Source organism: Melospiza melodia, chromosome 1, assembly GCF_035770615.1.
Source record: "Melospiza melodia melodia isolate bMelMel2 chromosome 1, bMelMel2.pri, whole genome shotgun sequence".
NCBI classification, from domain to species: domain Eukaryota; kingdom Metazoa; phylum Chordata; class Aves; order Passeriformes; family Passerellidae; genus Melospiza; species Melospiza melodia.
The window spans coordinates 99,130,405-99,154,371 of NC_086194.1; the positions used below are offsets into that span (position 1 = coordinate 99,130,405).

The 23,967-nt window shown below is 38.8% G+C and overlaps 1 protein-coding gene across 1 annotated transcript in view; it reads left to right on the forward strand.

The window, feature by feature from the left end:
* The window catches only part of MYO10 (myosin X), a 163,729-nt gene extending 140,487 nt beyond the window's left edge, over window positions 1–23,242 (forward strand). Inside the window, exons 26-41 of the mRNA XM_063162542.1 lie at window positions 1,080–1,203; window positions 2,488–2,731; window positions 4,983–5,078; window positions 8,473–8,566; window positions 9,344–9,399; window positions 10,906–11,048; window positions 11,489–11,683; window positions 12,772–12,929; window positions 14,238–14,361; window positions 15,311–15,608; window positions 16,319–16,526; window positions 17,132–17,268; window positions 18,070–18,190; window positions 20,500–20,952; window positions 21,318–21,509; window positions 21,785–23,242. Coding sequence (XP_063018612.1) covers window positions 1,080–1,203; window positions 2,488–2,731; window positions 4,983–5,078; window positions 8,473–8,566; window positions 9,344–9,399; window positions 10,906–11,048; window positions 11,489–11,683; window positions 12,772–12,929; window positions 14,238–14,361; window positions 15,311–15,608; window positions 16,319–16,526; window positions 17,132–17,268; window positions 18,070–18,190; window positions 20,500–20,952; window positions 21,318–21,509; window positions 21,785–21,895 — 2,754 coding nt within the window. The 3' untranslated portion in view covers window positions 21,896–23,242. The remainder of the gene's footprint in view (window positions 1–1,079; window positions 1,204–2,487; window positions 2,732–4,982; window positions 5,079–8,472; window positions 8,567–9,343; window positions 9,400–10,905; window positions 11,049–11,488; window positions 11,684–12,771; window positions 12,930–14,237; window positions 14,362–15,310; window positions 15,609–16,318; window positions 16,527–17,131; window positions 17,269–18,069; window positions 18,191–20,499; window positions 20,953–21,317; window positions 21,510–21,784) is intronic.
* Window positions 23,243–23,967: the final 725 nt, after the last annotated feature.

Below are 23,967 nucleotides of genomic sequence, written 5' to 3' on the forward strand. Positions count from 1 at the left end.
AGTGGTCTGTTGCCATCTAGATGCCACTGGGGTGAGTGCATTAGAGTCAGAGGCTGCTCAGGTGCTGTTTGCAGTCCTGGGCTTTTGCACAGACGTGGTTTTAACTGCTTTAATGCAGCACTGTGTGTTACTTGGTGAGGAGATCAGTGCACAGCGAAGTTTTTCTGTGTGCATGTGTTTGGAGTTGGGGTACCAGGTACCATGTTGGGGTATTAATTTCAGGAAAACTAAATTTAGTTATGTGTGTAAGTTGCAAGAGTATTGAAGAATAAGATGCTTGCAGAAGTCCCTAATGTGCCAGGTATATTTTGAGATTATTTGGAGAGTAAAGTTCACACAATGGAAAATGTTTAAATTACTGAGGCAGACACACATTCTGCAGAGAAATTTTTCAGTGCTGTTTACTGAGTATACTGTGATTTCCTTCTACAAATATTTTTGAAAGAATATGATTTTCTCTACCACTCAGCCAGTGTTTCTGTGAGACTATGTGATTGGGAAAGTGAAAATGTATTTCAGGAACACTGACTTGTTTAGAAGGAAAAGTTTAATGATATAATATCTACTACATTTGAGGCAGTGATAAGCTTTCCAAGAGCCATTGTAGGTGCTGGGATAAGTTGACAGTTCTTGCCTGAGGAGAAAACACTTTCAATGTCTCTGTTGAAGATGAACCCTGCTGCATGACTCTGGATGTGTGTCAGATACAGAACAGAAATTCTGACTTTCTGGGGTGAGGGAAATCTAGTACCACAGCTTGTGCAAGGTTTCCTTTTCAATACATTTTTAAGCTGTTCCCCACAGCACTTCAGTGACAGGGGCAGGTAGCACAGGATAGCCTACCCTGACCATACTCTTGCAAAGGGATAACTTTCCTGAGCCTGTACAAAGCTTTTACTCAGATTTATTGTGTAATCAAACAGTTCAAGCTGAAACTTACTCCTTCCTTTGTTAGCTGGGTGAAAACCAACGAGGAACCTTCCAATATATAATAAAATGTTTTAGCTAGATTTTTCTAAACCAACTTGATCTAAACTCTTTCCTGAGAGATTATGACCTTTCTTTACTTTCTTGTGTAGTTTGAAGACAGCGAAGAAGATTTTGACTCCAGGTTTGATACAGATGATGAACTTTCCTACAGGAGGGATTCAGTCTACAGCTGTGTCAGCCTGCCCTACTTTCACAGTTTTCTGTACATGAAAGGTACTGGATGAATCAGAATTTGATAAATAGACAAAATAACCAGAAACATTTATTGTGTATTACAATCCCAATTCCTGTAAAGTTAAGCTATTTTCTCATTTTTCAAAGGGTGATGGAAAAGTGACTGTATTTAATTTGAGCTACTCTCAAGTTACGTTACTTGCAGTGGCTTATATCTAGCAATGTTCCCCTCTGCAAAAAAAGATCAATATTTTGGGCTGCCTCTGTTTCATCTTACATCTTTGCTGTCTCACAAACAATGAAATATTCAGTATACATAGAGAAAAATAACTCACAAATCAAATTGTATCAAATTTTCAGGAAAGCTGATTCCTGCTGTCAAAAGCTTGTAACACAGACAGCATTCTACATTGCAGACCAATTTTACTGAACTTAGTCAAATTCCACTTTGGATATGGAAGACATGAAAAAGATTACCTGTAGCAAAGGGGTGTGAGAGACTGTGAAAGAATATACACAGGAGTTCTCTGCTTAAAATTCTTGGGTTTATCTTTTGATTTTTGATAGCAAATTGTAATCTAGCTGGATCCTTTTATGATTTCATCACTGTAGTATATGCCTTATTTAGGTATAGGAGCAGTGATGAGTGTACACACACAATGTTTGTGTGAAGAATAATGCAGTTGGCAGTAGCACAGCCCTTACTTTCTGACATAGCTAGCAGTCAGTTTTTGTGGGATGAGAGGAGCATATCAGTTTGGTTAAGGTTTTTATGACTGTGCTGTAACTCCAGTGCAAAAGGTGCATGTATGTACTGTATGGCCACACTTTGGTGTGACTGAGCTCACACTGGTGTATTTCCTGCTCTAAACATAGCCTTGTTGGGTTTTGTGGTTTTGAGTTGAACATTGTTACCTCCTAATAACCTGAAGAGAGGAAAGAGCTTAACACTAGATTTTTTTTAGATTATCACTGAAATACATTGAAAACAGTCTTAAAGATCAGTCTCATGTGCAGCAAGACTTTTCAGTAATTTATTATTATAGATATGTATATATAAATGTAATTATATGTATGTTTCCTATATTTTTGTAATACAGAGACTTACTACAATTTATAATTTAAGGGTGTTTGGATTGACAACAATATTGGTGGCCATAAGGATATGCAAAACTGAGGTTTTGTGGCTTACAGCAGACACTCAGTTCAACTGCAGTGTTGTTGGTCAGCACCTTCCAGTTTTGGTGCTGTTCACAGCCTCTGTTTTACGATACAGCTGTTTGTTTTCACTGCATGTAAACCCACATCTGTGTCTCTTGCCAGGTGGCTTAATCAACACATGGAAGCGACGCTGGTGTGTCCTGAAAGATGAGACCTTCCTGTGGTTTCGTTCTAAGCAGGAAGCACTTAAGCAGGGCTGGCTTCACAAAAAGGGGGGTGGATCATCTACGCTTTCCAGAAGGAACTGGAAGAAAAGATGGTTTGTTCTCAGACAGTCCAAGTTGATGTACTTTGAAAACGACAGTGAAGAAAAGCTAAAGGGTGCCATGGATGTCCGAACTGCCAAGTAGGTTTACACAGTTTTATGTTAGCCGTGGTTCCTTCTAAGCAGTACTTGGGGCTCAGTCTGGGAAGGCACTGAGTGCCCTGCCTACAAATTGTGTGAGTGCAAGCAGGAGAGTGTGTGGGGTGAAGTTAGTGAAAGCAAGTGTTGTCCTTAGTTGGCTCTCTCTTAAGTCTAGAGAGTGCTCCAGAGCTAAGCCAGTGCCAAATACTTCAGAAAAATGCTGCTGTAATGAGCCCATCTATGCTTTCTCCCAGACTAGAGGCCCTACTTAGTCTGTAATGATTCCCAAGGCAGTTTGGGGCATGTGGCCAGGTCTGTAGCTGCAGGCAAACCCAGAATGAAGAGGGTGGAATTAAAAGGCCTTGAGTATATTGAAGTTTGCTGGGTCAAAGCTGAATCTTCTGTATGTATTTAGATTTTTTTTCATGCTTTAAATAATTGTGGTAGTGTAGAAAAGTCTTTAAAATGCATATATTCATTAAAAAAACAAGATTGCTAAACCTAATAACTTATGCCTTGTTAGCTGAAGTTCCTTAAGCCTTAGAATTTTACGCTTCCCAAAGCACACAGAAAAAAGAATTTTCTACTGGATGGCTTTTTTCTTTCTAAACAATTTAGGATTATCTACCTAATTTAAAAAATTAAAGTGTGCTAACATTAGTTGTCTCTTTTCTCTATAAAGTGTACCTAAGCTTTCATCCAAAGTAGAGAGAAACAGAAATGGCTAGTAACACTCAGTTCCACTCTGTGCCTTGTAATCTGCAACTATCCAATTTGTTTGTTACTTTAACAGAGAGTTTAAACTAAATTTAAATATTTGATTCATCTTTTCTTTGGCAATCCTGACTTGAGCCTGATTTCAAGTAGGACATAAAAGAGTTTCAGTGAGAATCCTGACTTGCTACTGAAATACTGAGCTGTTGGCAGTCAAGTAAATCTCTGAATAGAAGCTGAAGATCCTACCTTTTTGAATTTTTTGTTAAAACTCAATTTGACTCTGTCTCATGTTCCATAGCATTTATTTAGCATCTTTTTCTAATACATTTAATCATTCATTCTTTTTTTTTTGTTGTTACCTCATTGCTTCACTGGCTGTGTTCTATAGATGTTCTTTGCTGCACATACTTTAAAATTATCAGACAAAGGTTGCTGAACCTAGTTTGAACTGTAGGTTCAATCAATGACTATTTGTTTATAAATTAGCTAAAAGAAAGGGTACATGTATTTAAAGAATTCTGTTTCATAAGAAATAAACAATAGCTTTTCTAGATAGTGTTAATATTTACTGAGTGCATTCCTTACCTATAGTGCAACTCATGCATTTCACCACTCTCTATTAGGGACCTTGTTCAATTTTAAAAATCTCAGGCTGATTCACTTGAAACATAGAAGAGGGAGGTATTCTATTGGACACTGTTACTGAGAGGGAAGGAATCAAACAGTACAAAATTACAGGTTTTGTATTGATAACAGATAGATCATCCTCATGAGTCTGATATGCAGAGCTTGCATATATTGTTTGTAGGACAGAGATTTATGAGAATATCTGAGCTGGTTAGAAAATATAGCCAGTTAAGGAAATAGTAAGCTTCAGGCAAATACAGCCAAACAACAAGAAGGAAATTAACTTTATTTCTTTAAGGTACAGGGAAATCCAATGTCATACTTTAATTATTGCTAAAACCTTCACAGTTGTTTTTATATCAATGCTTAGATGTCCAAATTAGAAATTAGAAATATGTAATTTTTCAGCAGATGAGTGCTCAGATTTTCCTGGAGGTCATGTTTGGAATTGTCCTTGTGCTGACTCACAACCACACAGAATCACTAATCCAGGTTTTGTTTGCTTTCAGTTTTTAATCTTCAGCAGCTTTCTTTTAGAATTCCAAAAATCACTTGGTTATGCAGTCCATTCAGAAATATATCCATTTCTTCCCTCAGTTATCTTTGCCTCTCTCAGGGTTTGATAATGCTTTGCTTTTTCCTTAGTTCTTGGTAAAATGGTAACAGAATGGTCACATTGGTGTAGTGGCATTCATAGCAGTTTGAATATTTGAACTGTGTGGGCAGAAAACACAGCTGTAGTTTGGCAAACTAATACTGATAAATCACATTGTGAGTCTTGCAAATCAACCTGATGAAAACTGTTGTTATTCTAAGTATCAATAGTTTGTGAGCTTCTCAGCAGAACATAATTTTCAAAATGTTGATAATCTGTAATGCTCAATATTGGTGTTTTCCTTTCTTTCAGAGAGATTGTTGATAATACAGGCAAAGAAAATGGTATTGATCTAATAATGAGTGATAGGACCTACCACTTAATTGCTGAATCTCCTGAGGATGCAAGGTATGAAAATCATCAGGTCTATCTTCTTTTGCTTTTCTTTCCCTTTTTAACCTCTGTACCATTCTGATTTTGGCTGGTCACTAATTTGTTTGAGCACTGTCACAAAATATTTAGGCTGTGTCAAACACGTTGCATTTAACACACTTTCTGAAAGGCTTGCTGAGGAGAAAACCTTGTGTCAGACAATTACTGGGAAGACTCGGATTGCCAATGAAAATTTGCGTAGAATTTGGCTGTTAGCCATGTGTTACTAGCAACTTTCTGAAATACAGTTTGTCTGTAGTGACTTGTTAGGCACTGATGCTTTCCTTGTGGATTACCCTACTGTGTTTAGCTGCATGGATCAAATCAGTATTTGAGACCCTGTAGTCTGTCTGAAATGAAGCATTTTGTTCTTAGGGATGGGGTCTGTTTGTTTAAGCAGAACCTAAAACTTTTTCAGATAGAAGTTGTAATGCAGTCACTGTATTTTAGAGCAAAAGCATATTCATGTATGAGGAGTATGTAAGAGAGTGCTTCCCTTTCTGCATACCTCAAAAGGGTCTTGCTTTCGTTGCTAAAGGATCCATATCTAACCATGGGGGAGGCAGGTGGGTGAGGAGCAGGTCTGACTTGTCCTATCAGTTGTAGAGTATCTTTAAAAAAAATCAGTTTAGAGCATCTTTAAAAAAAATCCCCATGCTACAGTTCATGCAAGATAATCATATGCTTGCCTAAAAAATCAAGCATTTAAATAAAGTTAAGTTAGTAATCAGAGCTTATTACCCATTGCCTTGCTGCCCCAAGGCCAAAATACAGCGTGCCTTTGTCAACATTGCTTGAGCTACTTTGCTCAGAAGCCTCAAAAGTTCTTTTGTATTCTGTTCTTTGCAAAGGTGGAATGCCCTCCTACATCTGAGTACAGATGCAGATGTAGCAACGCAAAATCCATCCTCGTTTTTTTTGGTATCCTTAAAGTTATCCTTGAAATGACTTAGGAGCTTTCTAGCAGTTACTGTTAAGATTCTTGTGGGATGTAAGCATATTTTAAAAGGGAGGCTTAGCTAAAGTCTCTTCTACCAGACTCGTGTAGGTGCCCTAGGGACCAATAAGCAATTATCAGCACACAGACTTGTCTGTTGCCATGCATCTCCTTCATTTCTTTCTTAAAGATGGAGGAGGAGACACTATACACCCTTGTTGTGTATAGTAAGAATAACAAACCATCCAGGTTAAATTACCTTTTGCCAGTGTATTTCCTGTTTCCTTTTTCTCACTCATCCCAGAAGACTTAATGAGGAAGATGTGTGAGGATTTGCAGACAGGCTTAAGTCAAAGCCTTGTTAACAAAGCATTGTGAAAAGTGAAGTCTGAATCATTGGGCTGTGTTTGGTCCACATCTGCTATTGGAAAAATATTTTGTACCTGGCCTAGATCAGGATCTGAGGTTGCTTTTTGTTCAAATTAGGGGAAAAACCAAGAAAAACATCCTCTTCCTCCCAGAAGAGGTATTACTATTATTGAAGAAGTAATGCTTCAGTGGGCAGCTATTGCTGAGGGTTTGTTCCTTTCAAATCCCTAGCCTTCTTCCCTATTTCTGTGTTCTGGGACTCAGCTGAAAAACAAAGGGGGTCCTGAGAGGGAAAAAAGCAAAAATAAAGTCTGCCTTTGTTTTTTGCAAAGTGCCATGATTCATTTAATTTTCATTGTTTACACAAAGATTAAATGAAATCAGGAAAACTCTGAATTGTTCTTTAAAATCCATCCATAAATTATCACTAAATGTACATACAGTGGTATGAAGTTGGTTTTTTTTTTGTTTTTATGTTTTAATATTGAAATAGAGGGTTCACTTGAAATACATTTGCAATTCCTGAGCCCAGAAAGGAAAGATTAATTTAATTTGTGGGAATCTTTTGATTGGTGAGGCTTAGCTTCCTTCAGTTTCTTTACTTCAGTTTCAGCTTTACTTCAGCTGGTGGATCCTCCCCTCTAGATGACAGCTTCTCTCCTTTTTTTGTGCCATTGCCTTACATACAGCAAAGTGTTAAGTACAGCCTCTCTGTGGGTGTCTCTGAGTCTTAAAAAAAGAATCAGAACTAAATATGTTCTCGTCTGCTTTATGGTCTGGCACTCTCAATCTTCATTTTTCTTCATTGCTTGCACTGTTTCTAATAAAAGCGTGAGCTGATAAAAAGAATTTGGAATATAGCAGTGCTGGTACTGTTTGACAGCCTACACAGTTTTTCTCAAGCTATTTTAGCAGTTCAGTTTCCAGAAATCTACATTTTGGGGGAACAGTTGGTTTCTGAATGCTGGAGTTAAGGAAGCAGCTTTTCAGTATTCTAGGCAAAAATTCCGTGACTAAAAGCAATTGCAAAGATAACTTTGTATTTAAGTCCAGTAGTTTTGCAGTAGGTTGAGTTTTTCTTCAACCCCATGGTGGTGGAGGAGCCTCTGCAGCAAAGTGAGGAGTCTGTTTTAAAGGCTGGGCTTTTGATCCCTTTGAAAACTTGGCCCCAGGTGCTTTTCATTAGAATGGCAAATTCATATCTCAAAGAATGGCATTCAGGAACCTGTTGAACAGGCCAAGCTCTGCCCTTAGATTTCAGTGGGATTCCTTAGAGCAGTTGAGCTTTATCATATACAAGTGCCAGAAGGATTGAGGTTTCCCAGAAGCCAAAGGTGTGGTTGGAATTAAATCCATCTGCAATTGCTGCTCAGGACTAGGGGCTGAAGCACTGGAAACCTTCCTGGCACTTTTCCTGTTGTGGATCTGTACAGTGCCACTGGAGTGGCACGAATTTGCTCATCCTTCTGGCAGCTGGATTTTTCAGTGCTCCATAGAGAACAAAAACTGTAGAGGTATTTCCTTGGGGGTTTTATTCTTTTTTTTCCCTCTCTGTTGTGCTTCTACAGAGAGCTCAGTGGACTTTGGTGGTCTTTGCAGAAGTATCACTGTAAGGAATTACTACCAGCCTGCTATCAGTGACAATTTATAATCTGCAGCACAATTTATAATCTGAAGGCTGAGATTCCTATTAAAGGCTTTGTGTGTAGCTAGGAATGTATTTTATTCCAGATGAAATGTGAAATTTGTAACAAAGATTCTCCAAGCACTCAGATGTTTCAGTGTGCTTACAGCAGTTTTTCAGAGATGCCACTTGGTGTACAAGGTACTTTTTGTCAGGAAGAAGGATATGACACAAGCTTGGATGGGAGATCTGGAGCGGCTGCTTGCACCCAGTGTTGCTTGAACTGACATAAAGCCTTGCTGCTTTTATGCCTGTTGACAAAAGAAATCTTAAGCAATTACAAAAACCTGCAGAACCTGCTACATCTCTGCAGAACAAAGGTGACAGAAGGCTTGTGCAGAGCCAAAATTTTACTTACACTGCTGCCTTTCTCTCCCCAGCCAGTGGTTCAGTGTACTGAGTCAAGTCCATGCGTCCACAGAGCAGGAGATCCGGGAGATGCATGATGAGCAGGCAAATCCACAGAATGCTGTGGTAAGTCTAAATCTGAAGAACTTTTCAAACCAAATATTTTTAGGAAACAGGGCCACTGTGGTGGCCACAGCCTCTGAGACTCACAACCTACTTAGTTTAAACGTGATGGTAGCTGTGACACTGGCTAGAGCTCCCATGTCTTTGGTCCTGTAGCTGTACAAAGAGAGAGTGTGACTTCTGATTCCTCTCCCATCATTCACCTTGATGAAAAATGACTGTTGGTTTTGGGGGTAGTTTTTCTGGTCCACTTCCTTATCACATCACAGTGTGTGTATGCTTGATTTTGAAATTCTGCAAAGATATTGTTAGGGAGTAAATTAAAAACCCAAGAGTTAAAAATTTGAGATTTCTCTGATCCTGCATTTTTCATTCTGTACAGTATATATTGGTAATAAATAGAATACATCTGGAACCTAATATCAAGCAAAGGAAAACAAAAACTTCTGCTTAATGGCTTTAGAAGTTTGTTTTGAGAGGATACCATTTCTATGGGATGGCAGTTTTCAGTGAAAAATTCAAGCATGTTTGGAAGCACAGAAAAGAGCAGGTTTTGAGCTGCCTCCATCCTAACTACAAATAATCTTTTACTGTATCTATTCATCCAAGTCTCTTACTTTTCCCCTCAGCAGTTTTAATGGTTAGGAGAAACTAATGCCTAAACCTGCAGTTCATTTTGCTTCAAAGCTGCTGCTTCCTTCTCCTGTTTCTCAGAAGAGTACTGTGAAAAATGTAACAGTGAATGTCTTCCTCATTTTCTGGTTGGATATTTGTTTATAGGGTACACTCGATGTAGGACTAATTGATTCTGTCTGTGCTGCTGACAATCCAGATAGGTAAGTCAGAACCTTGCCTGGTGACTTTCTTTTTCTCCTGTCTCTAGCCAAAATCAGACACTTTAAGCTTTAGTCTACTGGCCAACCATGTATTAAAAAGATTCATTATTGCCTCCCTTTTCATAGCACTAAACACCACATGTTAAATATGGAGTAAGAATGATGGTCCTTTTTGGGGGGGCTTCAGTGATTTCCATGACACTGCTTCATACCAGAATTCTTCAGCTCCTAAAGTGATCCAAAATTCGAAGATTACATATTTCGTTCATTTATACAAGTAATGTTCCTGAAAAAAAAAAAGAACGGCTGATTTTTGAGTTCCTTAGTAATGTAGTAGGCAGAAAATTTAATGTTTTTTTTTCTGTTCAGCTTCTCCTTCATGAATGTTGTATTCTTCAGGGATGAAAACTGTTTCCTCAGAATAAAAATGTCTTATAACAAAGAAGTCAGTGCAGCATAAAAAACCAACAAAAATGTCAGGTTATTCTTAGTTCTTGAACTACCAGTGGTTTTAAGGGAAATAAAAGGTAATCTGGGTTCAGATTACAACTGGTTTATAAGGTTACTGAATGTGAGGTGTTATGGGAACTGCAGGAGCTCACTCCATTTCCTCCTCACTGTGTACATGTGGAAAACAGCTGTTTTTAAGTTAGTGCTTTGTCCTTGGCCTGCCAAAATACTGATACCAGAAGTAACAGTGAATTTACAAGCTCAGGTTTCCTAAACCATACAACAGAAATGTCCAGAGCTTTCACAATTTTAAATTACCATTTCTCCTGCATTATGTTAATGCAGTAAGTTTTTATCTTGTAAACATTTTTCACATGGATTTTTTAGTCTTGTCTTTTATGTCCATTTTGGGGGTTTGCTCCAGATGAAAAAAATTAATGGTAAAGGGTTAAAGCAAGCATTGTAGACCTAGGAACCTGCCTGTCTGATCCAGAGAGCCATCAGCACACTTCTCTTGGACTAGTTCTTCATGCTTCAGTGAATCCTGGTGTAGGATTGGGTAAAAGCCAGACTCATTAAAAATAGATTGTATTCTCTGTAAATTGGGTTGCACTGCATTAAAATAAAAGAATAGATGTTCACATGCTGCTTTACTATAGACCTTTGTATACTGTAGTTTGTTTTAGCTAATGTAGCTACTGAAGCAAACACTAAATAGATCTGACCCTGAAACAGTTCTGATTCACGTGCAAACTGATTAAAGTTTGGAAGTTTTTTTCACCCCAGATTTAATTTGAGATATGACAAGTTGCAATTTAATGTAAGCTTTCCCACCATTCATAGCCCTTGCATTTTGGTGTGAATGCAACATAACTGAGTCTTTTGAAACACTTAATATTTTTCTTTAGCTGATAACTAAATGATGCATTAGAGGTGAACAGTTTTTTTCTGGATAGAAAATGCAAAAGATGAACAGTTTTTATGGTTATGGGGGGTGAGATAAACAGTATGTATGCTGATTATAAAGGCTGTTTCAATTCTCATTTATTTTCATAGACCCAATTCATTTGTGATCATCACTGCTAATCGTGTTCTTCACTGTAATGCCGACACTCCTGAAGAGATGCATCACTGGATAACCCTGCTCCAGAGGTCAAAGGGGGACACTAGAGTGGAGGGACAAGAATTCATTGTGAGGGGTAAGAACTGAGTGGGGCAGTAAATAACATCTGTTATGCTTTGAAGAGATTGTCCCCACAATACAATGTGGGCAATATGCCAACAGGATTGGTGTTGCAGCCTCATCTTCCTGTGGTGGACTTAACTCACAAATTAATACAGCTGGAATTATATTCTTGCTGTGCCTTGTAGGAAAACACTGTAATGATGACAAAGGTGTTTTTGTAAGTTGACAAGATAATTCTTCCAGTGAAACATGAAAATGGAAAGGTTTTCATATTAATTTTATCTTTACTTTTCATTGTTTGAGAATTTTACTCAATGTTTGTTCATATGTGAGCTTATCAATTCATACAATGTTTTTGTAGTTGTTGAAAGTATACAACTTACTTTTAGCAACCTACTTTTGTCCAACTCTCTTCAAGAAAACGAAGTGTGATTCAAATTGTGTCCTTAACAGGGTGGCTACACAAGGAAGTAAAGAACAACCCAAAGATGTCCTCATTAAAACTAAAGAAGCGTTGGTTTGTTTTGACACACAATTCTTTGGACTACTACAAGAGTTCTGAGAAAAATGCTTTGAAATTGGGTACACTGGTCCTGAACAGCCTCTGCTCAGTGGTCCCACCTGATGAAAAAATCTTCAAAGAGACAGGTAATTGGTTGCTCTTGTTCAGGTATGCCTTCTGTCCTTCTACTTAGCAATTCAAGAAACAAGGCATAAGAATATTTTAAATGTCTTATTATGGGTGTAGTTCCATGAACAAATCCAGTTCCCAAGTCACTGAGGTGTTCTACAGGGAATTACTGGGTGAAAAACAAAGGTAATGTATAGAGGAGTAAAATTTGTTCCCACCAACATTCAAATTATCACAGACTGGCACTGCAGCCGAGTTAGTCTGAGCACTTATGCTTACACATCAAACACGTGGGAGAAGACATGGATAACACTCTCCTCATACATTATTTTGTGTGGAACCATGAGGGCCAGCATTGGAGCAGGTATAGGGAGATGCAGAGTAAGACTCCAGTTTGTGGTAACCTACATATTACACCTGAGTCAGCTCCACTGCACACTTTCAGAACTGGTTTTCAACTCAGAAGCGTCTGTTTGCAAATGAGAAGTGACTGGTGACAGTCCTGTATTATCTCATTGGGGTCACTGGCACTTCAAAGAGGCTTTCACTAGTGAAAGATGAAACACATTTCCTTTTACTGAATCTGTTTCATAAAAAGCCTATACAGTGATGCAGAGAAAGAATTTGAACTAAAATGCTCTTCCCTTCCTGTCATAGTTTCCATCTCATTGGTGTAAAATTAAAGGCAGAAGAGGTAGTTTGTGCTTTATGCCTGTTTGTATGTGTGCCACAGACTATGAAAGACTCTCACTACAAAGCAATTCTGTCTCAGATTTTCCTGTTACAGACAGGACTGGAGAAGTAGGGCCTGCAAGCTACAAGGACCTAAGAGTATTCCACAGTATTAACAGTGGTGTCTTACAGTGATTTTTACTAAGATTACTGGGTAAAAGAGGGAGCTGCATGATGCATAATTGTAGTCTGAGGCTACTCCTAGTCTTCTTTGAAGGAGAAAATCTCCTTTAATACCACAGTATTTGTATTATGATACTTAATAACTCGCACATTTTTAGTTCCTGAATGACTTCCAACATGATCTGGGCTGCAGCACAGGGTATCTGCTGGGCTGCAGCTTGTGTGATGAGCAGTTTTGCTGTTGTGCCAGGTTACTGGAATGTGACCGTGTACGGACGCAAGCACTGTTACCGTCTCCACACGAAATTGCTTAATGAGGCGACCCGCTGGTCGAGTGCCATCCAGAACGTGATTGACACAAAGGCACCCATTGATACTCCAACTCAGCAGCTCATTCAGGATATTAAGGTAGGCACAAGCAGGATGGCATGGGGTGAGAAAGAATGGTTCCTTAAACCTTTGTTTTGGCTTTGCCACATTGGGTAATAAAGCAGAAAATTATGTTTTAATTACACAGCTGCATGGACTAAAATTGTGAAACCTGAATGTCTTCTCTGACCTGATAAAGGAATTTCTGTCTAAACAGTAGAAGAGCAAACTTTGAAGTGCAGCTTGGAGGGCAAGAGGGATAACTTTTTTCCATTAAAATAGCAACAAGTTTTACTGGTTTGTGTAACTTGACAGGCTACACCTAGCAATAGAGCACATTGTTCAGATTCATGAGTTAGCAGATGTGTTTGACTCTGTCCACAGTGAGCAGCACACCAAGATGTGGACTAAACAGCTCTTCTGACTTTTTTTTGACATTATCGTCCTTTTCTTTTGTTATGCTAGCATGGGCTAAGCATCCCATATCTCTATATGATGAGAAAAACATTCAATTAATGCTTACTGTTTTACAATCAGTAAAACAGTGATTTTATTGTTTTACTGATTGTAAAACATTGCATGCTCAGCCAGAGAATGTCCTTCTGGAGCTTTTTGCTAATGTGCATTTATGAGAGGATGAGGATTCTCACAAGAGACCAAAGAAATAGGCAAGAGGGGAGAACTGCTACTGACCTTTTCCCTTAGAGAGTGCCACCTCTTCTCTTGTGAAAAAGAGGTTTTAAGTTCTCAGTTCCAAGATTATGAATGCTATTCTTCAGAGCACGAGAAATATATGGAATTCGGGACTGATAGAAGACTGGTCACACATCTGTCAAACCTGGCCTAAGAAGAACAGTAAGAGTGGTATTTGGATGTGTAAAGTGGATGCACCAGGTTTACAGCAACACTTTGGACTATTTTGTTTGGTAGCTTGTGCAGTTTCTAACTGAAAGGCCAATTAGTTATGCTGGAGAAATGCTTTTAAATAAAGCTTTAAAACAGGTATCATATTTCCCATTATGAATTAGTGGACTAAAAATGAATATAAAATGAAAACACAGTTCAAAAACTGTTATCATACTTCACTTTGGTGTCCTGCAGCTCTGTTGTAGTTGGTTTTTTTACTGCACAGATAAAGCAAGCCTATCCAAGGCCAAGGTTGGCAGGGACTGAGCATTCATAGCGCACAGCGAGGCATGGCAGCCACAGCACCCACAACTGGATTTTGCACCAAATGGTGTCGGTAACACTGATTGCTCAGTTTTTTAAAACCAACCTGAGGGCACAAAGCATTGCATTATTCTTAAAACTGGATCGCAAAACCTCTTTTTTTTCTTACTCCAATAGGAAAACTGCCTGAATGCTGATGTGGTTGAACAGATTTATAAGAGGAATCCCATTCTCCGTTACACTCATCATCCATTGCACTCACCCTTACTGCCACTGCCATATGGGGACATCAATCTCAACTGTAAGTTTTATAATAATAGAACCACTTTTTGTTACAAAATACTAAATCAGAGGGTGGAATTTTTAAGTCTACAGTGAAGTAATGGTGGCAAAACACATGTTTATGATACAAATAGACAAGTTTCCCTGTTCTCTTTTGAGAATAGCAGTTTGCTAGCATAGAGCCATGGGCTTGTGGTGTTCCTGCAAGAGTGTTACAGAAGGGAAGGTTGCTATTGCTTACAACAATACAGCTAAGAAGACTGAGTTTGAAAAGTCTTGCACTGAAATAAGCAACTAAACCTGATTCACCCAGTCCCTTGAATCATATTCCTCTCCTAAAACTATTGTTGCTTCCTACCCCCTGCAGGAAGCTGCAGCAGCCACAGCTTCCCATTAACAGGTGTACATTCTATAAGATGGGACAGGAAGCCTTATTTACGGGAAATAACATTTAGGAGTGTTTTAAAAAGTAATGCTTTGTTTAGTCCTGAAATGAGTGTAATCATCTCTGTTATTATTCTCAATTCAAATACTAATTTAGAAGTCGCTTTTGAATGAAGGGTTTACAGATATTAATGACTGTGAACTGGGTGTCCTGAAAAAGGATTTGGTAATCTTAGTTTGCAACTGCATATTAAACAAGATATTACTCAGAAATTTCATCCCTGGGAGGTTAATACGGAGTTTGATATGGCACTTCAGCAGTGTGACTCGCTCTGAAAGAAAAACTCTCACAAAAAAACAATCAGTCAAGACAGACCTTTTCAGTTATTAAAGTTGGAACAAATCTCAATAGCAAATAAGCTCATAAAATGAGTTTGCATCATACATTTGAAATGGAAAATACAGATTCTAATATCCTGCATAACAAGGTCACAGAGCAGCATTAAGCGATTTCCACATTAAGCCTGGGTCTATTCCTTTCATATCTCATCTAAGAACATTTCTCCCAATATTTCTTTTTGTAGTACTGAAAGACAAAGGCTACACAACTCTACAGGATGAAGCCATCAAGATATTTAATTCTTTACAGCAGCTGGAGTCTATGTCTGATCCCATCCCTATAATCCAAGGTATCCTGCAAACAGGACATGATTTGCGACCCCTCAGAGATGAGCTCTACTGTCAGCTCATCAAGCAAACCAATAAAGTGCCTAACCCTGGGAGTGTGGGGAACCTCTACAGCTGGCAAATACTCACCTGCATGAGTTGCACATTTCTGCCCAGTCGCAGCATCCTCAAATATCTCAAGTTTCATCTCAAAAGGTGAGAACCTTTGGTCTACTAAAGCACCACAACTTTTAACAGTGTTTAAATATCTAGAAGTGAGACTTGTATTCACTTAGCAAACTGGCTATGCCAAACAGTGAATCTGAAAACAAAAAGTTACAGGAAAAGGGTGTGTGAGTTGGTCTGAATGGAATTTCACACATTTGAAGAATCAAGCAAGATGCCACAAAGTTGAATGCACATTTTGTTAATGTTGGCAAAAGGGGCAGTTCTTGTAACTGTATAAGCTTAAATGACTTTCAGCCCATATCCCCAGGTCCCATTCTCACCTATCCAAACCAACCTGATAAGAATTCTTCATCCCACTTACCGTAATTTTATGAGATATGCACTGTGCACATAAAAGAACAGTATCATTTTTAAAGATGTATTTGAGGTACAAACCTATGACTGCAAATCTGATTTTAAAATATTAGTGAACATTAAATAATAATAAATCCTTGTTGTCAGTTCAACATTAAGCAGAATGTGGAGTTTCTCTTGCTGTGATGCAATGGAAGAATGCAGAGTGTGTCCTTAGGAAAGTTAATGCACCAACAAACTCAATAATTTAAAAGCTTTGTCTGTACTTGGAGCATGTCAGTTAAACAGTGTACTGGATACAGAAATAATCTCAGGGGGAAAAATTCTCAAATAAGCAAACTTAGCAGCTGGCAGCTTAAAGTAATAAGCTTTGTCTCTCACAGGGTTCGTGACCAGTTTCCAGGCACCGAAATGGAGAAATACGCACTTTTCACGTACGAATCTCTGAAGAAAACCAAGTGCAGAGAGTTTGTGCCGTCGCGAGATGAAATAGAAGCACTGATTGGCAGGCAGGAGATGACATCCACAGTTTATTGCCATGGTGGGGGCTCCTGTAAGATTACAATCAACTCACACACTACAGCTGGAGAGGTGAGGAGTGGTGACAGAATGTCTTTGTAACAAAATCAGCGTGTCCCTTCCCATGCCAGTCCCACGCAGCCATAGTGCTGCACTTTGGAAGCTCTGGGGCTTTCTCTGCCAGTCTCTCCTTTCTGGGAAGGAAAGGCTTACAGTGCTGTCCCTCCAGGACAGCTGTCCCTCCCCACAGTATGTTCTGGAGAAATCCCTGCTATAAAAACTGTCTTTGCGCTGCAGAGGCTTACCCAACTGCAGTTCCTTCTTACAGGAAGAATTACAAGAAACACTAAGCAATTAGGCAGAGAGCCTAATTATTGGAGAAACTTTAGTAGACATTGGTGTGTATGAGAGCCAAGCTGCTTCCTAAAACTGGAAGACTCTTGCTGAGTTGGTGAAATACCAAGGGTTATATCTGACCAGGAGATAGCAGATACATATTCTGAAAGAATAAAAATGACAGTGGAACTTGACAACAGTTAATAATGCTGATGAGAACAAGTTAATAACATTTTTAGCCTAATGTAAAACCTAGTTCTAATTTTTTTCGAAGTATCTGTCTTACTCTGTGGTACTGTTTTTCCATGCTATGGTTTTTTCATGTGCTGTCTTTCTATTAGGTGGTTGAAAAGTTAATTCGTGGCTTAGCCATGGAGGATAGCAGAAATATGTTTGCTTTGTTTGAATACAATGGAACTACTGACAAAGCAATTGAAAGCAGAACCATTGTAGCTGATGTCTTGGCAAAGTTTGAAAAGTGAGTGTACCTCTCCTTCTCTCTTCACTCTAATAAGTAGCAATTAAATAAATTTCCAATGTCAGTAATGCTGAATTCTCTCTTTGACTTGCTTGTTTGTGATGATACAGCTGAATTACACATGTGGCCGTTTCTGGAACAAAAGATCTTTTTTTTAGTTTCCTTAAAAGACATACTAGCCACTTGTGTTGGTTTTTCTCTTTCCTAACACCAGTAGAGGGATATTTCTCATCACTATTTCCCCATTTTCTTCTCTACTACTACAAATTGTTCCACTGTTACTGGCAATGTGACTGTGAGAACTGAGCTCCAGGCAGTCACTGCCATTCTGTTAGCTAACTTCACGTGGAAGTCACCACAGTACAGCTCACAACATTTCTCTTACCAGTAAAATTGAAACCACCTATAGAACTAGGTGGTAAGAAAATGTAGTAAGTCTAAATACTTGTTTGTCATCCTTATGTTTTATGCATGGCAGTTGGCCCCTGTTATCCACATAAAATCAGGGGAAAAGGGAGTCTTTTAAGTGTTATGCAGTTCTATAACAGGACTTAATAATATCACTTTTATTAACAGCTGATTTATCTAAAAATCAACATTTATTAAGAGAATATGGGTTAGAAACCTCTGACTTGAGAACTGAGCCAACATTTGTCCTTGATTTTGCTGTAGGCTCTAAATACACAGACACACATAAAGCAAAGTTCAGCTGATGCCTTGTTTAGATTCCACAGGTGGCAATTTAGAAAAGAGTTTGATTTCACAGATCTGATCTCTCTCTCTCTTCACACAATGATGCAGGCTTGCTGCCACTGCTGAAGCTGGGGAGATGCACTGGAAGTTCTACTTCAAGCTCTACTGCTTCCTGGACACAGAAAACGTCCCAAAAGATAGCGTGGAATTTGCCTTTATGTTTGAGCAGGTAAAGAACAAAGATTCTGTTTTGAAGCAAAGAGAGTGTTATTATTTTGCTTCTCTTCAACTGAATGCACCACTACTCAAGCATCAAGAGCAAAGGAAGCAGTTCAGTAGTCAAAATAGGTCTATCCTGACATAAGTGAAGCACATATGATTTTTCTAAGCTGCATAAAAAAGAATAACACTTGCTTTTAATTTTCCTCTTCTTAAGCTATTTTCTGGAGAAATTGTAAGAAATAAAGTGGAAAAAAAAGTGTGACTGGCAACAAATTAATTAATAAGAGATTCCTGCTGGCAACTGTACAGAGCTAATTGAGCAATAGCCTTTTATCTTGTCAGAAATGGATCATTTCCTAGGTGCCACAGTATAATAGTCCAGTCTCAGCAGTAAGACAGCTATGATGAACAGAAATCCTTCAGTGAACATACTGAGCCCAGAATGAGGCTACACTGCAAAACATAAACTAAATTGGTTTCTAATGAAAATTAAATGTATCAGCAGCTGGATTTCTATTAAATCAATCCCTATAGTTACTCAGAAACTCACTGATGACTTTTATTATTGTTGATTGATCTTATCCTGTTCTACTATATTGCAAATGATTAAAAATTTTTCCATTAGTCATCTTCTTTCAGTGGACACTAGAAACAGATAAAGATTTCTGTATAGAATTAAGATTTCTGGCTCTTTGCAACACCAAGACACTGACATTCTGTTGGTGAGCAAGACTGATGTGATCAAGAACTGATGTACCTCAATTTTCATACATATGAAGTGTTTTCCCCTTCTGCATCTTCCCTGTAATAGAGTATTTCTTCCTTGTTCAGTTTAAGTTTTAAGACACCATATGACACCACAAGCCTACCAAAAGGGTCCTTCCACAGCCTGGTAGCTCAGTGCAGAACTGTTTATTGTTGGCTGAAGGATCTGGGCAGTAGGTTGCCCTGGCTGGGCTGAGACACACAGCCATTCTGTCTGTCATTACCTCTAGAGGAGTTGTCCAGTGCCTCTGTTTGGGATGAAGTTCAAACAGCAAGAGGAAAATCTCTGAGAACTCTGCATCCAATCTGCTACATTACATTATGGGCTTAAGAGGCAGATTCAGGCAGTTTTCAGTATGAACAGCTAAAACAAGCACATTTGCTGAAGCAGATTGTTTTCATGTGGCATTCTGTGCTGACAAGTGTTTAGCCAAATACTTTATGTCGTGCCAAAGCCATTAATATTTGTTATAAAGCATGACATTCAATCCCTACCAGCAATATTAGAGCAATACCTTGAAGAGGTAACATTACATTCTAACATCAATTCTGTTCTATTTTTTCTAATTATCTGCTTTTGATGTCAGTCATCAACTTTTTTCAGACAATTATGAAAATTCCCATTTGTCATCAGTTTTAACTCTGCAGTCTCCCTTATTTTAAAGTCTGAATCCTTTAATGATCATAAGGCACTGAAGGAAATCTTTTAGTTCTTCCTCATTAAAATACTGTCCTTCCATTTCTAAATGACAGCTCCTTCTTCTGCATGTGTACAAGCTCAGGTAAACCATTTTGCATGTTTAAAGGCACATTTTGTACACCTAAACAAACTAGTTGTTACTTAGCTGTGCGTTTACTAAACTTGCAGTTCCTGGATCTCCAGACACGATGGGTGTTTATTTCCTCTACTACTGTCATATGAAAGAAAACACCTAGCTGTCCACATTTTCACAAGTTTGAATGAGTGTGCAGAGAGCTGGGATTTTGAAATAGTCTTTTTGGGTCAGAATCTTATCCCCAATGCTACAGAGCACTCTAATATGTAGATGTACCAACTTGATTTGGGATCCATTGAAGATGTATTGTTTCCCCTCAGTAAAATTACAAAGCTCTCCTAGAGCTTGGCTTCTTTGGCTGGAAACATCAGTTTTCACAGCCAGATTATTGACAGCAGTAAACAAAACTGGAGGACCCATTTCTTCCTAATGCCCTTGAACATAGATGGCTTCTCCTCAATCAGATGTTTAGATCCTGTTTTCTCCCCTTTACTTTTTATTTTCCTTTTTCATTGTTCAGTTACTCTTAGATATGGGAGTTCACTAACAGCTGTCCTAGTAAAAGTAATTCCATTTAGCAGGTTCCTCAGTTGCCTTGCAGTTCTTCTGGTAAACCCAATCTTATCCAGCTTAAATTTGCCAAGAGATTTACCCCATTTGATTTATTTAATGGATCATTTATTTCAGGTCCTGGGTTGCCCTGGGAGTAAATCTGCTCCCCTTGTTTCTCATATTTCTTTCAAAGGCTGCTTTATACCTTTTTTCCCCTTGATAGGCTCATGAAGCAGTGATTAAAGGACATTACCCTGCTCCTGAGGAAACCCTCCAGGTCCTGGCAGCTCTGCGCCTTCAGTACCTTCAGGGAGATTACACTGTGCACACCACCATACCAGAGCTGGAGGAAGTGTATCCCTTGCAGAAGCTGAAGTCTAGGATTACTCAGTCAACCAAAACATTTACTGCACCAGAGAAGGCCGAGAAGAAACGAGCCAGCTTTCTTGAAGGAACACTGCGCAGGAGTTTCCGAAGTGGCTCTGTCAGCAAACAGAAGGTTGAGGAGGATCAGATGTTAGACATGTGGGTCAAAGAGGAAATCTCAGCTTCCAGGACTAGTATTATTGACAAATGGAAAAAACTCCAGAGGATGAATCAGGAGCAGGCCATGGCAAAGTACATGGCTTTGATTAAGGAATGGCCTGGCTATGGTTCAACACTCTTTGACGTAGAGGTAAGACCATATGAACATTCAAACTGCAGCTTACACTGTATAGGTGATGATTTCTTTCCTGAGCAGTGAAACCATAAATACAGTATCACAATGCTCAGACAGCTGATGTAATAAACTTTGAGCTATTAAAAGCCTACTCCCATTAGCAGGCACTGTAGCTATTTAAATCCACCAGTTAACTGTAAAATAGAGGGACAGAATGCTATTCTGAGAGGCTGCCAACAACTATAAGTATAAAAGACTACATTTAAAAAGGAACAAGCAATATGCACTTTTAACAAATGGTAACAGACAAAAACATCAACAGTAAGTGTTGTGTGGCTCCCACTGTTCCCCTTGCTGTTAATTTACTTTTTTTCCTCTAGTGTAAAGAAGGGGGATTCCCACAGGAGCTGTGGCTTGGAGTCAGTGCTGATGCAGTTTCTGTCTACAAGCGTGGGGAAGGAAGGCCTCTGGAAGTGTTCCAGTATGAACATATCTTGTCATTTGGTGCCCCACTTGCCAACACCTACAAGATCGTGGTGGATGAAAGAGAACTGCTTTTTGAAACTAGTGAGGTAAGAGCAAGGCAGTTTTGTTATTGGGGTCTTCCTGTCCCTATAGCCAGGCCACTTAGTAATTCAAGTAATGGCTGCAAATGTTAGAGATTTGTTCAAGATCCCTGTAAAGCTAAAGGGAAGACAGAATGAGACAGAGAGAAGTCCTGAATGTTTTTGTTTAGCTGCAAAAGGGTTTTGTTGAAAGCTTGACAGTTTTATATTGACAGTGTCCAAAGAAATTCATTCATATACTGTTACCTCACTGAGAACTGTGCTCTTCTTGCTCTTGGCAGGTGGTTGACATCGCAAAGCTGATGAAAGCTTACATCAGTATGATCGTGAAGAAACGCTACAGCACCTCTCGATCCGTGAGTAGTCATGGAAGTCAGGGCAGCTCCAGGTGAAAACAAAACCAGTTCTACTGCACCCTAAATAGAGTACATCACTCCTTGGCCTCAGAACGACCTGGGGACATCGATCACCTTTGTTGACAAGCTAACCAAGAACCGGAGTTTCAACGGAAAATATCTTCAAACAATGTTTTAGAAAGACCACAGGGGGGCAGGGGAAAATCATCTGAAATAGTCACATACCTAGAACTGCTGGCTCATTCAAAACTTTCCAAAGCATTATTACCTTCAGTTGATATAACAAATGCCTTAAGACTGGATCCACTGCAATGCAAGCAGTAATAAGTGCCTTACAATATTAAGCCTAACTTGTATTGACCTAAAATTGCCGATAAAAGTCAAGAGGATTTCCTTTGTCCTTTCAGAACACTGAAAACAAAGTTATACTCATCCATTCTGCACTAATCTATTGGCCTGTATACAGGTGGGAAGGGGGAGGGAAGAAGAGCAAGGTATATTTTTTTGGAGTGCTGCTGGCAGCTTTCCTGATGGACGCCAACACTTTGTTTCCACTTGCTTCCATGGATGTGCACACCGTGCATGCATATTAGAGCTGTCAGTAAAACTTGACAAATTTTATTCTGTGTTTCACAAGTCTTTTGAAGCAAAGGGAATAAGTATGTGCAATGGTGTAAACAGTCTTTCTGTACATTTTAATAGTTCAGAGTTTAGTTGTTACAATTGTATGGTTACTTTTTAAGCAGTTTTATTAACAAGTAAATTCCAAAATTTTCATACACTGATTTTACTTTTGCAAATATGTATTACCATATAAGTAGCAGAAGTCTGCATTCTGTATCTGCTGTATGATAAAGAGAGATGTAGCTGAGAATATTTATAGAATACCCTAATATGGAAATACAGTTATCAGTTCAGTTCTCCATAATGTCAGCTTAAGTTTTTAATATTAATTTTTTTCTTTGAAAGACATCGTGTTTTATACTTCTGGCTGGACTCCTTAACCCAGACTGACTGCCAAAGGCCAGAGCCCTTCAGAGTTGACTAGAGAAGGCAACGTTATACAATGCAACTGCTTTAATATTTTAATGTTTTACCTGGTTGCCTGATGAAGGTTCTTGACAGTACCCTGTAAATAAATTGGGGAATATCAGCTAATAATAATTTGATTTTGGACCTTTATTTTTGTACAGAAATACTGTAATATAAGGCAAAACTTTGTTCAAAGGTATCTTTTTGTCCACAGATTAAAAAAAAAGAAAAAAAAGAAAAAAAAAAGAGACCTGAAAAACCTTACTGTTGTTAAAAACCTCAGCCTTTAAAGAATCATGCCTACTTACTGGGAAAAAAAAGTCCAGCAATAAAGAAAACATATGTAATGTGCTCTGTTTCTATTTCCTACTGAGTCAGACTTGCAACAAAATTTTATTTTCCTGTCTTCTCAGGAGGCAAACCTACTGCACAGGCTACATGTGTGTGTGCATGCGTGCTTTTGCTTGGAAAGGTGCACGTGCTGTGTGTTGTTCTGGGGCAAGTGTCCTTGTCCATGCAATGTGTTTTTACATGACACAGAGGGAATGCTGAGCAATTCCATGCCACAGTGAATGTGCAAGTGAATCTTCTGCTGTTTGTGTAGCCACGATGAAAGATGGTTTGTTTCATTAGCCAGGCACACCGTGGCAGGGCAGCACGCACTGCCCTTGTAGCGTACATAGCCTTTGTAGGCTACAGGGCTTGCTCTGAGAAATCCTTCACCCTCCTCCCACTGCCAAATACTTCTAATCACTTCATCTGTGACACCACCCCTCAATCCCTAATTTCATATCCCCATCCTCCCAGAAAAGGTAAACTTAAAGAATGTAAGAAACTATAACTTCAATATGTATAGTTACACACACACTCAGTATCTGAGACTGAGTTTCTTTTTAAATTTTTCCCATATGCAAGTTGATTAGAAAGAATTTAGCTGCTCCTAGAAAGACATCCTTGGATTGGCACAATTGATACATTTCAGCCAGCACAGCAAAAAAGCTCAATTTTGCCCGTGTGCAAACATTCTCAGAGAAGTTCCTCCACATCTTCATAATCAGTAATTGGTTAACAACCCA